The 15,705-nt window shown below is 35.1% G+C and overlaps 1 protein-coding gene across 2 annotated transcripts in view; it reads left to right on the top strand.

Moving 5' to 3' along the window:
* Window positions 1–15,705, top strand: part of LRRK2 (leucine rich repeat kinase 2) — a 65,901-nt gene that overhangs the window by 24,810 nt on the left and 25,386 nt on the right. For both annotated transcript variants that reach the window (XM_069883245.1, XM_069883236.1), the window contains exons 14-30: window positions 114–244; window positions 1,837–1,981; window positions 2,287–2,426; window positions 3,748–3,876; window positions 3,963–4,133; window positions 4,334–4,589; window positions 4,814–5,002; window positions 5,547–5,668; window positions 6,457–6,526; window positions 6,986–7,206; window positions 7,712–7,962; window positions 8,775–8,923; window positions 10,722–10,815; window positions 12,661–12,847; window positions 13,236–13,417; window positions 13,941–14,170; window positions 15,206–15,333. In XM_069883245.1, the coding sequence (XP_069739346.1) occupies window positions 114–244; window positions 1,837–1,981; window positions 2,287–2,426; window positions 3,748–3,876; window positions 3,963–4,133; window positions 4,334–4,589; window positions 4,814–5,002; window positions 5,547–5,668; window positions 6,457–6,526; window positions 6,986–7,206; window positions 7,712–7,962; window positions 8,775–8,923; window positions 10,722–10,815; window positions 12,661–12,847; window positions 13,236–13,417; window positions 13,941–14,170; window positions 15,206–15,333 (2,795 nt within the window). The remainder of the gene's footprint in view (window positions 1–113; window positions 245–1,836; window positions 1,982–2,286; window positions 2,427–3,747; window positions 3,877–3,962; window positions 4,134–4,333; window positions 4,590–4,813; window positions 5,003–5,546; window positions 5,669–6,456; window positions 6,527–6,985; window positions 7,207–7,711; window positions 7,963–8,774; window positions 8,924–10,721; window positions 10,816–12,660; window positions 12,848–13,235; window positions 13,418–13,940; window positions 14,171–15,205; window positions 15,334–15,705) is intronic.

Genomic DNA, 15,705 nt, shown 5'->3' with positions numbered 1-15,705 from the left:
GTTAAAACCTGTGTGTTTGATTTCATTGTTGTATTGGGTTAATAATATTACGTTAATAGTGGGGTGAATATTAAATCTGTTCTTCTGAGCAAGACTGTTTCCCATTGTTGCAGATACAAAGAAAAACCAGAATGGTTCTTCCAGAGATGTGGGAGATGCTGCTTTTGCGCTTACAGTAAAAGTCATTAAAAGCCAGTGCCTGTTGGAAGGAACTCATTCATTGGTGCTTAATGCTTTAAACAGGGTATGGTTAAAGATTTTGTCGCTATTTTACACTTGCAATGGTGAATCATTTGTAAATTCTAGTTCCACATTGATCTTCCTATGTTTTGATAGAATTAATCTTAAATCCTGTATTTCATTTATCATTTGGGATTTCTTCTTATTTTCTGTTCTGGAATGTATTTGATAATCCTCTATGAAGTAACTCTAAATGATATTTATAAAAACAAAGCTCATTTTTTTTCAAGCATACACTTTATTTGTGATTTTTTAATGGACTAATTTATACATTAAAAGTGTCCTCATAGCTACACGTAGAACTGAGTGTTTCTTTAATACGGCTTTCATGGATATATGCTTTTGACAAAACAGTTTCTCAGTTGTCTCCATTCTTTTCACTGTTCAATTCTATAACTTTTTCCAGCCACTAGAAAACATAATTATCATAGTACCTTGAAGGGGAAGCTAAAAAGCAGAAGCCTGAAGCAGACCCCATCTAAACAAAGCTAGCACAGTGCACTTTGCGCAGAAAATTAACCTTAAATCCCAGTGACAGGAAAGGTTTAACATCATGGCATTCAGAAGAATCCCGCCTCTACAAGGTCTAAAAAATTCACGTGACCACAATCAAAATGGTTGTAGCAATTTGCAATTTTTTAGAAGTCTCTCAAAAATTTTAGGCTTGCCAAACACCTTCAGTCAAGGAAATTTGTCTCTCTTACATTTATGATAAAAGTCAAAGGAAATAATGTATCAGCAGGAGTTCTAGAGTGTTTGAAGGACGTTTCTTAACCAAAGAGACAGGATATTGGAATTAATGAATAATTTTTAATTCAGAATGTGTTAGTCTTCTGTACTTTGTGACCATCCTGACTGCTTTTTCTGACCCAGCTGGTTTGTGGTTTGGATGCTACAATATCAACCAGAAGGGCTCGAACTTAACATATTTTAATGAAAAGCTGGAGATGGAATGAGGAGGAAGAAAGGCATGACTCCACTGAACTGTTTTGCAGATTTACAAGTCACTGTGACAACTGTGTGCATTTTTGGATCGAGGCCACATCTAGGTTTCCTCTGTCTAGAACTGGGGAAGAATTCGGAAAAATAAACACAGATAACCTGTTGAATTGCTATGTATCTAAAACTTTTAAAATCTTGATGGAGTGTGGTTATAGGCGCATAGCTTCATATCGTTTTCTTTTTGTATTTTTTTCAGTTGCCACCATGTTTTTCACTTGTGCTCGTTCTCAAAGAACCACTTTTTTGTTCTTTTTAAGCATAAAGAAAATACATTTTCTCACTCTACTTGCCCTATAGCAAAACTGAGTGAGCTTCTGAAGAGATCCCACTCTCCATTAGAAAACTAGCTAGGGAATATTTTCAGAATATGGGTGGAAAATCTGGGGAGGTCATGAGCAGCTGAAACTGATGGTTGAAAAGGAAAACTTTTTGGAATTATGTATTGTTATTTGTTGTCATATCAACTGTAATTTCACAGACTTTAAGGGCTACAGTCACTTGTTCTTAAAGAAGAATTTTAAGAGCAATCAGCTCTTCTGTTGCCATTGTAAGCTAAGCAAATTTGATCTGATTTTGTATTTATTTCTCCAATAGTTTATTGGAAATCCAAGCATTCAGGAGTGTGGATTAAAATTACTGGCTTCTGTAGCTGAGTGCACTGGTGCACTAGAAATTTTAACCCAACAAGGAGCTACTGACACTGTACTTCACACTCTGCAGATGTTTCCAGATGAGCAAGGTAGGGAAGGTATTTTCTTAGTTGAATGTGAATGATGTAGTAGGAGGGGCTGATTAACCATAAAGGCTGCAACCCATCTATTACCCTCTTCAGTACTGGATGTGAGGTAGGTTGCATGGCAAGAAAAGGCTGCAGTACTGCATAGTCCTCATGTTCATCCATTTCATAGTTATGCCTCACCCTCTCATAGCTTACGCAAATAACCTTCTGGAATATTAGTAATATAGCACTACTTAGGTCATGGGTTTATTCCACTTAGAATGTCAAAATTATCAACATTATTAATCTTTCTTTTTTTCTTCTAGACATACAGTGTTTGGGTTTGAGTCTTCTGCGCTCTTTGATTACAAGAAAGAGTTTGTGTATTGCAACTATGCATGTCCTGTCAACAGTTCTGGTTTCTACTCTACGACGATTTAAAGAGATCATTGAAATCCAGATGCATGTATGTGTTATTTCTACGTATAAAGATGAAAGTGAAAGACAAAACTTTAGAAAATTATGCTTAGTTATGTTTGAAGTATAATTCCTTATTTTAATTATTTTATTTTGATTTTATTGCAATTGCAAGATTAGTATAAGCCTTTGAAATTAAACCAATATAGGTGCCGTAGAGGTGATTTTCTTGAAGGCATATATTCAATCCAGAAATGTAAGTGTAGGTTTGGGTGTTTATCTAAGACTCCAGAGATCTGCAAACTGGAACAAAATCCTCTGTCATGGTCCATCATTCAGTCAATCTATAACCACTTTATGAAGTAACCATCATAGTATTGATTGCCCTTCCTTGAAAAGTATCAGAAAATAACTTGGTTCCCAGTCCTGCCACCAGCAAAGAGCTTAGTGTAGGAGTGCTGTTTTTAAGGAGGATACTATAGAACACTGTGTCAGACTTTGGATCTAATTCTGAATCTGGAAGGAGAGTTCTTATTCTGGCTGTGAACATATGTTCAGTCCTGCTTGTGTGAAAGTTCTGTTTCCTCTGCTTCAAGTTTCCCTGTTTGTTGCCAGTTTCATTTTTCTAGCAGAATGGAGCTTGCCTATGAGATCAGCTTACCATGAGAGTTTCCATACTTCCGCTTCAGATCAATGTGGAAATACCACAAGTACAGCCTCCTTTCTTTACTGCTGTTTTCCCCCAGCTCTTCCAAGTTTAGCTTAGCAAAAAACGTAGAGAGTAAGTAATGTGGTGGAATGAGGAAGTTACTTAAAGTGATTTAGTCTCAATTAGGATTGGATAAATAGACCGTAATTTACCCATTTCACTCTTCTAGGTGAACTTAACTTGCAGAATCACGGGATACTTTTGTATTTCTTCTTAGGTTTTAAATACACCTGTTTAATTTTTCATTTAGCCTATGTATTTTTTTTCAAATTTGAGATTATATAGCAACGTGTTGGGACAGGAGATGCATTTTCGTCTCATATCCTTAGAAGGAGATTGTTTCCTCTGTACATTTTCACGAGCACATTTGTCACTGCCAGGCAGGATGTTGTCAGATATTATGATGCATAATTTTGCTTTTCAAAGTGTCAGTTAATATCTGTTCAAGTGTGAAACTAGAGCTGTATAAAGACAGAGACACCGGGTGTTTCTACCTTCTCTCCTGTTCTTCTCCAGTTTGTGAAGTATTTTATGTTGAAAAGCAAGACAGAAAAATTAAAACACACGTGTTTTGTTTGAAATTTGGTTTTGTTGCACAACCTGTTTTTAAATGACACTTTTTAACACAGTACTTATTTCAGTCTTTTCATTGTGTTCTTAGGGATTTCATGCAATCTTGTCAATTCTTGGTTTATCACCTTGTTTTGCAAAGCTGCTGGTACATGAATCATTTGACACAGTCATTTTCTACCAGATGTCTATGTGTTTCACTGACCAGCGAGATCGACAGGTATTTTCTCTCTTTTGACAGCTCCACAGCTGAAAAGAATCAGTGCTTTTTTTGTCCTAACTTTGATTGTTTGTCTTCCCATTTAGTTTCAAAGCCTGTGTTGTAAATGTTTTGCTAAAATAGCTGAAAATGATGATTTAAAAAATATGATGCTGGAAAAAGCATGTATTGAGCACAATACTATTATGGCTGAGTGTTTGCTTCTACTGGGAGCTGATATTAATAAGAAGACAAAGACAAACTCTTTGATTTATCAGGTAATATATAGAAATATATATAGTTTTATGGCTTTAAAATTAGTTCTTTTGGGATCCTTTCTCTTTTCATGTAGACATATAATTGGCAGAACACCAGAGCAATATCCAGTGCAACATAACTGTGACAGGTCTCTTTGTGCAGTCCGAACTGTTGAGTGCCTCACATACTTTTTTTTTTTCTGATTGCTCTTCTCTGTTAGGTTTGTGAGAAAGGAAATAATCCTAAATTGGTGGAATTGCTATTAGCCAGTGGTGCTCGAGAGCAGGATGTTCGGAGTGCTTTAACCATAAGTATAAAAAGAGGAGATAGCCAAATCATCAGCTTACTCTTGAAGAAGCTTAGCCTTGATGTCGCCAACAGCAGTATATGTCTTGGAGGATTTGGTATTGGGAGACTGGAACCTTCGTGGCTCATTCCTTTGTTCCCAGATAAACTTACTCCATTAAGAAAACAAAGTGAGTATATAGAGAATTTACAATACAAAATAAGTTAACACCTCTTGGTGGTACTCTATAAATGTTTTGGATCAAGACCTTCAATTAAGGATTTCTTCATAGCATTCATCTGGTTATGGAAAGACTGCCAAAAGCTGAAAATAAATCAAGTTATTTCTGTAATTTTTTTAGCTATTTTTATTTCTTGGACAGTATACTGTCTTTTCTGTTTCTTATACATACAGATGCAGGTTCTGCACTGGCAAGAATGGTGCTTAAATTCCAGATGAAGACTATTTCAGAGGATAGATCAAGAGCCTCCTCTGATCTAAATGTCTCTGAAGATGGAGTGGATAAAAACTATGATTGGACTTTCATTTCTGACCCATTAGTAGACAGTGTTTTTCCTTTGAGCGATGATGTTGATAGTGAAGGTAAAGTTGTTAAGTCATTTGTAAATTATGGTAAAATAATACAGGCTGTGCTAACAGGAGTGGTTTTACAAATTTTATAAGTATCTTTGAAAAGTGGAGCTCTAAATGGATACAGATAACCTTAGATCACGAGAGCCAGAGTGGCATTTGGTGTTTGATTCTCAATAAATGTGAGAGAGCAAATCTATCTATTGAAATACAAACTTTTTTTTTATTTATTTTAAAATGTTATTTACACTGTAGTAGCATAAAGATGTGTTATACATGTATAACAGTCCCCGCCCTCTGGAGATTTTAAATGATAAAGCATTAGTGGAATAAACTGCAGGTCATACTTGGAGCATGTCCGCTTAGTATAGTCCATGTACTCTAAAACACATTGTTCTATCGCACACACAATTAACCAGTAAAACCCTGCCAGTATTGATGCTTTTGAAATGTATCTCTCATTTATATGCCAGCATCTATATTACAGTTGAATTCTGAGCCTCATCTTTAAATACATTTTCTTACTTATTTGTCCTGTGTTATTGTTGTGTGCTAGGAAGTGAAGGTTCACTTTTTACAAAAAAGAAGTCCAATTCCATTGCTGTTGCTGACTCACATTATAGGGAAATGACATTTCAAAGAGGTTCTCCAACTTTGCCGCGACATTCCTACTCTGTGGTAAGTCAGACCCTTATTCATTGAAGGCTTCTTGTAAGTCAATCTGTGTTGCCTACAGCAAAAATGTTAATAAACAGCCATTAGGAAAGATCATGTAACCATATGGGCTCTTGTCTCACTGTTGCCATTTAATATTTCCTTCTATTGCTGTGCAATTTCTGTGCTCTGGATCACTGTACGTATGACAGATTATTTCAGCAAAAAATTATTGTCAGTAGAAAGTAAACATTCTTGTGAATTGCTCAGATTTCTGGTCTGATGTTCGAAGGCAGATACAGAAACAGTGAGCCTATTAACAGAGGCTTAGCTACCTCTCAGTGAAGCTCGTCTCCAGAGTGTCACTGTGATCAATGAAGAGAGACCTGTTCCATAAGAAAACGTAAGAGGACAAATCAGTGGATTCAAAGTCAAGTTCGTTTGAAAGGAGCTCATCTCTTTCCACTGACTTTAAAGGGAAACTGGAGAGAAGCCTCCCTAGAGAAAGTTATTTTGTTATATCCTGCTCCATTCTATCACTCTACCCTGGTGAAAGTAATTTTAAGTTGCCAAAAAATGCACTGCTTCCAGTGCGCTTTAAATCTACTGTTCCTTCCTATTGCATGGATCAGTAATTTTTATTAAGATGTGCCCTGTTCTGGTTTTTATATGAAATGTTCCATTTCTTTATGTTCCCCAAGAAGTTCTGGTAAAAAAAGAAACCACAAAAAAAGAAATTTCCTGAATTCAGATAACTTCCGATATCTGCATATGTCCATAACTCATTTTTATTCTTTTCTGGGATTTTCCAGGGACCTGGCTCAGATTATGAACCATTAACAAAGCAAAGAAGAAAATTCTTCCCTGCAGATGAATCTCCCAGTAAGTAAACTACACATTTTTAACATGTATAACAGGTTTTTCATCCTTAATGCTTTCACAAGAATAGCATGCAAAGAGTTTAGTCAGATTATATATGTTTACAAAGAGGAGGATATGTTTTGGAAATACTATAGTGGAGGACAAATAATGCATATATAGGATTTTTTTTTTTCCCCGGGCTTCACAAACACATGTAGAATTAAACAGGCAATGAAATAACATGAGTGCCCTCATTAACTTTCAAAAGCTACTTCTGTTATGCAGTGCATAAGCGTTGATTTCCTCCCTGCTGTTTTATAAATTTCTGTCTCTTAATAGAAGTCTGAATGGATTTTGGTCTTAGCCAATATCCAAACATTCACTGTCTTACCCGTCTTTAGGTGCCAAGTTGATTGATTCTATTTTTAATTACATGATAAATTAAATAATGCTATTTTTCCCATGTTTTTGTTTTAATAGAAAGCATCTCAAAATTTTCACCACATATAAGACCATCGGACAGTCTTTCTTCATTGATCTCAGAGAAAGAATATATTAAATCACTAGATCTTTCATCAAATGAGCTGGAGAACATTGATGCCCTCAGCCAGAATAGCTGCTTAACTAGTCATCTGGAACATCTTGAGAAACTGGAGCTCCACCAAAATGTTCTTACAAACATTCCAGAACAACTGTGTGAAGTAAATCTGCATAATTTTATGTAATACAAGTTGACGTTAGTTACAATAAATTGTTTATCTCTAACACCATACCCATAACAATACTACTTGCGAATATGGGTGTGTGTTCTTGCATGCTTCATACATTCACTCAGTTTCCATTCAGTGGATTTATGTTCTGCTAGAGATAAAAGTATTTTCATCTAACTGTTTCAAGTCATTTACTGCAGAGAACTGCTTTAGGATATATTACACTGACTAACATAATAACATAAATGGAGCTGAGAATTGCAGGCAATTGACATCTGTTAATTTTTATGAAACTGAGCTAATTAATTTTGAAGAATACTTTATGCTGCAATAGAAATACTATAGGTTACATTTGTATGATTGCTATTTCCTGCTGGTTTTCCTAGTGAGATAAATATAAGAAAATTAATTAATTGTATAAAATGTGACTCAATTTAAAACCTATGAATTCATATTTTTCATTGAACTGTTTTTAAAAAATATCCTTTTCTTTCAGAACTTGAAATGCTTGACTTACTTGGATTTGCACAGTAACCGATTCACTTCTTTTCCAACTTGTTTACTGAAAATGAATTGTATTGCAAATCTTGATATCTCTCGAAATGATATTGGACCTTCCTTTGCTTTGGATCCATACCTCAGATGTCTAACTCTAAAGCAACTTAACCTTTCATACAATCAGCTGGTCTGCATTCCTGAATTTCTTACAGATGTTGCTGAAAACCTGGAACAGCTGTTGCTAGAAGGGTGAGTAGCATTAGCACATGGACTGTAGTGTGATAAACATAACAGAAAATAATACATTTGTCATCCTGAGTGATGACCGTTATAGCGTGGAAACATTGTTTAGTCAGCAGTGAAACACTAATATTATCTTCCAAATGTGTAGACTGTTAGAATTTGAAGTATTGTATTACAAAGTACGTGAGAGTAGCTGTGAGCCTTGACAGAATCTAATAGCATTGCAAGTTTCAGGAACATAAAAATGTTGCAATGCAGTGTTTTTCAACTCATAATATTCATCCACAGGACTGTCTGTGTTGTCTAACATATTCAATTAGGTTTTCTGTACACAGAATACCGTTTCCACTGTTTCATATTCACCAAAGGTTTTTTGGAAGTGTGATTTGTGGAATTACGTTTATTGGTATGGATATGTTCTATGTGACAGAAGCAGAGAAAATATGTAATTTTTTGTTTACCAGCACTTTTTATCATATGTGCTAGTGAGCAAGATAATTCATACCTATATGTAATTCTTAAGAATTCTATTATTGATAGCTCTGTATACTGTAGATGCTGTCTTATTTATTTTCCATAATTTATTTTAAATAAGTTAGTGGTGTTTTTTATACAGAAGATCACATAGAATAAAGACAGTATCATAAGTAATTAAAGCAGTATTAAATATGTGAATCAAATCCTTGTATAGATAAAAGTCTTATTTTTGGTTTACCAGTGTAAGAATAGTGTTGTCAGATCAACGTTATTTCCTTTCACTTTTTAGTTAATAGTTTCTGAATAAAACATGGACTTTTTTTTCCTTCTTGTTATTATAGAAACAAAATTTCATGCTTATGTTCTGCTATATGCTTGAAAGAACTGAAAATTTTAAACATTAGTAAGAACAATATTTCATTCCTGGCTGACAATGTCTTCATGGGCTGTACAAAGCTGGAGCAGTTCAACGCCAGGATGAATGCTCTTGGTAAGTAACTGAAAAAATAGGATCCACTTTCCAGAAACCATTCCAAGTCACAAAATTCCTCAGCCACCAGCATTTGGATTCTCACAAGAATATAAAGGAGAATGCTACATATGCTGGCCCTTGTTTATACAGTTCTCTAAGTGTTGGCTTTTGATCACTGTTGGAAGCCATATAGTTCCAGTGGGCCTTGATCTGACTCAGTGTAACTAATTTTGTTCTTAAATTTGTTGTAGTGCTATAAAAATGGTTGCATGTACTTGAGATCATGCATACTGTTGGGGAAGGTTCAAGGCAACACAAGTTCTTCAAAGTTAGCTTGCAAATCTAGTACCAATACAGGTTTAATAGTATATGGAAATACATTTCATACAAGCATCATGGCTTGTATCAGAAACAGTGTGGTCAGCAGAAGCAGGGAAGTGATTGTCCCCCTGTACTTGGCACTGATGAGGCTTCACCTCAAATACTGTGTTCAGTTTTGGGCGCCTTGTAATAAGAAAGACGTTGAGCTACTAGAATGTGTCCAAAAAAGGGCAACTAAAACTGCTGAAGGGTCCGGATAACAAGTTATGCGGGAGCTGCTGAGGGAGCTGGAGTTGTTTAGTCTGGAGAACAGAAGGCTGAGGGGAGTCCGTATCATGCTCTACAACTACCTGAAAGAAGGTTGTACCAAGGCACGTGTTGATCTCTTCTCCCAAGTAACAAGTGATAGCACAAGAGGAAATGGCCTCAAGTTGTATCAGGGAAAGTTTAGACTGGACATTAGGAAAAATTTCTTCACCAAAAGGGTTTTCAGGCACTGGAACAAGCTGCCCAGGGAAGTGGTTTAGTCACCATCCCTGGAGGTATTTAAAAGACGTATGGGTGTGGTGCTTTAGTTGTGGCAGTGTTAGGTTTACATTTGGACTCAATGATCTTCAAGATCTTTTCCAACCTGAATGCTTCTATGATTCCAAGTATTACCATATTATATCCATCATTGGGTTCTGAATAAGATAGAATGTTTGATTTGCTTGCCTGAATGCAGATGTCATTTGAGATGCCCTGAAGTATCCCACATGTCCTACAGCTTGTGGTCCAGACAAGGCAAGTCTTCCATAGCTCCTATGTTGTATTTCCAAGCCATGTGCAGATAGCTGAGGTACCACAGGGCAGATCACCTTCACCAGAGCCCAGTGTTTAAGCAATTGAATTGAATTCAGAGTTCGTTTTAGTGGCTTGTGTTTTATGCAAAGGTGTCAAAATTTTAATTCGCCTGTGAAAAATACAGATTCCATAAATGAGATTTTAGTGATATTGCAGGAGTTCATAAGTTACTATCAGAATTTATTTCAGTTTTCAAGACATAAAATCTTCCATTTGTAAATTATTGTCACAGTATTTCAGAAGGTAGCTCTTATACCTGCATTAAACACAGGTGAGCCATTAAAGTAATTTTTGTAAGACTCATAACTTACTGGTGAATTATGGGAATGTTATATATACTGGCAATACTGAAAAGTGTAAATAAGATTTTTCAGTGTTTAATACTAGTATGAGTTGAAGTATAGTAGTATGTAATGTGATAAAAGCCAATACATTAACTCAGTTCTAAACTTCTTTCACTTTTGGAGTATCGTTTTAAATAGGCTTTAAAAAAAGAGATTCAGATTCTGCCTTTGGTAGCTTGTACAAAGACCTGTGTATAGAAGGTGATAGACTAACCTTTGACTTTATCTTTGCTTTTAGAATAGTCTTAAAAATAATTTAGACAGTTATGAAAAGTAATAGGATTAACCTCTTTTTTTTTCTGCTCTAGAAATAATTCCTGACTTGTCATCCAGCATAACAAGCTTAAAATTATCCCAAAATTGTTTTATTAATGTTCCAGAAGCAATTCTTCTTCTACCACAGTAAGTTATTATTTTATTTATTGAACTTAATATCGGGTTCTTGATGAAGAAAATCAGATGGCAAAATCTTTGTGAGGTAGAAAATTCTGCATGTTTAACTGATCTTCAGGAAATCCTCTCTGACAGAGTAAATTCAAAATTTAGTAGGTTTTAGGCTAATACAAATAATTCACATCTTCTTCATTATTTTGCGAAATTAGTTCCTCAGGTTCAAATGATTGTTATTGAAATGGTAATGCTTGACTGCTGAAGCTGGTAGTTCTTGCTGAGAAGACCAGAATTAATTTGTTATTTTCTTGAAACGAATGGTAAAAAGATACTGACAATCTTACCTTCTCAAGAAGTTCTGCAGACTTTTGCACAAAGCTACTGGGATTAGTTTTTCACTTCCCAAATATCACAAGATATTTATTCCTAGAGTGACACTTCCTGTATATGGAATAGTGTTAAAGAGGCATGTGACCATTATTTTCCTGTACCTTCAAAGCACTACTCATGTGAAAATCAGACTTCTGCTTTTTTAAGAGAAGTTACTGACCTTAAACAGATGACTAAAGTCAGAAGGGATGATCAGATCGGTTGTTTGGTAGATGTGGGTAGATGTGAGCACTGAAGACACCATGGGGAAAGTAGACAACAGACTTGTGAGTTCACATTAATCAAATTTACATTGACCGTGTAATTATTAACATCTTATCACACTACTTCAACATGCTAACATTTATATTCAGAGCAATAAATTCAATAGGCATGTTTAAAAAGTTGCAGCTTTTAAGTTCTACATCTCCCAGCCTAGATAAATAAATAAGGAGTTGCATGGGTTTTTTGCATGCTTCATGTTCCACAGTAACATAAATAGCATTATTTGTCTGATGATGTACAGAAATTAAATGTTGTACTTTAATTAGTTCTTAAATAAATGTGTAGTTGAACAACATAATTAACACATGTACCTGTATTGAAAACATCTATTCATAGAAAATTCTCATAACAGGGTGAGGTATCCATACTGTCTGCTGTTAGTCTCCTAAGTTACGAACAAGACAGAGAGCAGTTCTGATCAGCTAGTGAGGCTCCATAGTCTATAAATTGAACCTTGGATCCTAGAAAGCTGATAATACCAGGAATTTCCCCATCTTTTTTTAATAACTTGAAATTTATTAAAAAAGCACATGAAAATACATGTTAGTATTATGTTAGATTGCAATTAACTTTTTAAATACATTTTTTCTAGTCAGTTACACATTACACATAATAGTGTACTCCAAGGTCCCGCAGCTGGAATCCTGAGCTAAACTCTATTTTCTGTTACCTGGGTATAAATATGTATTAACTATACTGTTTATAGCTGAATTGCTCAATATTTGCACTACAGGACTGTGAATGATATTTATCTATGGCTTCTACTAATCTGAACAGAGCCATTCATGTCTGCAAATTGTGGAAAGAAGAAGGAAGTGGGCTGTAATCATTATATGTACCCTTTATTTAAAGTGACTCTTTAATCTGCTATCTGAAATATATACACGCAGTACAATGTGGGTGTTTATTTTCATGGCCAGGCAATTTCATTCACAGACAAATACACTGAAAGAGTACTATAGTGAGTCAATCATATGTATTTTCTTACATTTTTTTCTGAGGTAATGAAGACCTTAAGTCACCTTAATTACTTTTGCTCGTAGTAGTAATCCTCTATCTTCTTCTGTATACATTCCTGTCAGAAAACTGTTCTGATATCTGATCCATTTGTTTATTTATTAAAATTCAATCCAGTTCCTGTTAATCTTGGTTTTATTTTTTCCATTTGCTAACTTTTCTCTTTTTTATTTTCATGTTATTTAGTTTGCGCTCAGTAGATTTAAGCCAAAACAAGATCACAAGCCTGCCTGGACCAATGCACTGGAAATCATTAAACTTAAGGGAGCTGTTATTTAATCATAATCAAATAGAAGTCTTGGACTTAAGTGAAAAGGCATGTGCATGGTCTAGGCTAGAAAAGCTACATCTGTCCCACAACAGGTTAAAGGAGGTAAAGTCTAAGATTCTACCTAGAGAAAATGAAATTACTTTTCAATTGAATGCAATTTTTCAATGTTCCTTTGATTTTCATGTCACCTCTCATATCATTGTAAATTCTCGTAGTGAAATGTTATGAAGTGCAAGTAAATGTACTTCCTGAAATGAAAATCACCATATTCTATTAAACTTTTCTGGAATTGTCATATAATCACTTTGTATAATGAATTTATTTTGAGTTCTTTTGTCATTCCGCATTAGTGTGGGATATTAGGCCTGTTTGTTATAAACGTTGAACTACAGTGGTAAAAATAATACCTAGTTTTGTTAAATATTTAATGTTTTCGTGCTCATACATTTTTTTTACTGTTTAACTGTCCATTAAATATTCTTTTATTTAGATTCCTCCTCAGATTGGCTTCTTAGAAAACTTGACTTCTCTGGATGTAAGTCATAATCCCAATTTGAGATTCTTTCCAGATGAAATGGGAAGACTCTCCAAAATCTGGGATCTTCCTTTGGAAGGACTTCATCTTAATTTTGACTTCAAACATGTGGGATGCAAAGCCAGAGACATTATCAGGTTTGTTGCCCTGTTGTTCTTGAATATTCTTGGTTTGTTTTCTTGGGATATGCGGTAAGCATTAGGAAAACAACATATCCTTTTGAAAAGACGTGCTGTTTGTCGTATGAAATCCAGCCTGCTACTCTATAGAAGGTATCATATCATATATTGTATCATCATGCGCACATAAAATAGATTCTACTGATTTGATCCATAATAGTATTACTTACTGAATTTGGTGCTTCTGTAAACCATGTGATGAATGGCACTTACCAGTTATTTCTGTTTCTTATGTTCGTAAGTGCATCTCACAGAGCACATTCATAGGTAATCACAAAACAAAAAAAAAGGTGCATTCTGAATTAAGATTTGATTTTCAAATCAGAAATTAGAATAAACTGTTAAAATTCCAGTAATATCAAACAGATATTTGAAATTTGAAGAAAATTGTATGGGCTTAGATATTTCCTTAGTCTTGAATTCTTTTGGTGTTTTTCTTTATTACACACTTCTATGAATTCTGCAAACTTTTTTATGCCAGATTTCTTCAACAACGACTGAAGAAGGCTGTACCTTATAACAGAATGAAGCTCATGATTGTTGGAAACACTGGCAGTGGGAAAACTACCCTGCTACAACAACTAATGAAATGCAAACGAATGGAAGTGGGATCTCCAAAAGCTACAGTAGGCATTGACGTAAAAGACTGGATCATTCAAGGGAAAGGCAAACTGAAGAAAGAGCTTATATTAAATGTGTGGGATTTTGGAGGTATTTCAAGAGCTTGTTGTCCTTTACTATTGCTTTTTCTAACACATTAATGCATTACTTCTGAGAGTCAGCCTGTTAAATTTCAAATTGTGGACAGTAGAATCATGCAGACTTACACTAAAAGTCAAGGGACCACTTATAAGTCAGTGAATTCTGTAAACTGGCAGCTAATCCCTCAAATCTAATACAAGGCCTTGGGAATTTCTCATCACCAAATATGGTCGGGCCACTTGTTTCAACCATAGCAGTCTAGAACTGTCATTTTAGAATAGTGAGAAACTGTAATCACCAGAAGAATTGTTTTCTGCTCAGTTCTGTTTGTCCCTTTGTCCCTAAGGTCTCTCTAGGCTCTACAGTATCACTGCTTCATAAGGTCACAGAAAACAAAGTGCTTAGGAGAAGTCTTTGCACTTTAGGATTTTGGAAAACTTTCTAAGTTTGAGAGACTCCACTGAAATTCAGGAGTATTTCAGGCTATAGAAAAGTTACTTTTAAACATTGGTCCATGGTCATTTAAATACACTCTGTGTCGCAACGGATAAGCCGAGAACAACAGCATTCAAGATCAGTGTCCAGCTTTGGTTGTGATTTTAAGTGCTTAATCATGTGAACTTATTTTGAAGTTGCAGGAAGGATAGGAAAAAGGGAGGGAAAAAGAAAGAGAGAGAGAAAGAGAGAAAGAAAGAAAGAGAGAAAGAAGTGGGAAAGAAATTCAACATTAACATTTTAAAAGAATCATGACCTCACATGTTGTCTTTGCAGCAACCATGCTTATCCAGTTGTTAAATCTTACACTTCTTGATTTAAAATTAGCTTACGTATTTCAGCACTACACTTCAGTCGGTGAGCTAGAATGGAGTACCTACCTAAAATGCATAGTTATTACAGTTTACCAGTCAATTTAGATAATTTTCTGTAAGCATTAGTTTCTTTTGTGGATTAGTGTTCTGAGAATAAATGTTCTGCTGCCTTTTCGTGGTCTAAAGATGTTTGATAAGGCAAGTACTAAACTGTGGAATTCTTTTTTATCACTAGGACAAGAAGAGTTCTACAGTACCCATCCTCATTTTATGACCCAAAGAGCTTTATATCTTGCTGTTTATGATCTCAGCAAAGGACAAGCAGAGGTGGATGCTATGAAGCCGTGGCTTTTTAACATCAAGGTAAGCCACAGATATGTACGGAATGGAATTCCACTCTTCAGGGAGTTGCTGGTAAACAGCAAATTAACCACAAATATTTTTAGACAGGGGAAGAGGGAAAAACCTCTTCAGCAATTAAAAAGAGTACAGAGCTGAAATACACTATATATTGTACATGAAAATATTTGTAGGCATACAAAAACATTACCAGCACCATTTTGTACTTAAAATAGTAGTGATGTGCAAAAGTATAGTTTGTATACTCTGGCAATATGTTCAATTGACTGATAAAAATAAGGAAGGGGTTGTATTAAAGGGATGAAGAGTTAAAACTGCTTTTTCTTTTATGCCATTGTAAGTTCTAGGGAAATCAGAATTTGGCTAATTTAGGAG

This window comes from Phaenicophaeus curvirostris, chromosome 1 (genome assembly GCF_032191515.1).
Source record: "Phaenicophaeus curvirostris isolate KB17595 chromosome 1, BPBGC_Pcur_1.0, whole genome shotgun sequence".
NCBI lineage: Eukaryota > Metazoa > Chordata > Aves > Cuculiformes > Cuculidae > Phaenicophaeus > Phaenicophaeus curvirostris.
This window is presented reverse-complemented; position numbering and strand designations above follow the sequence as displayed.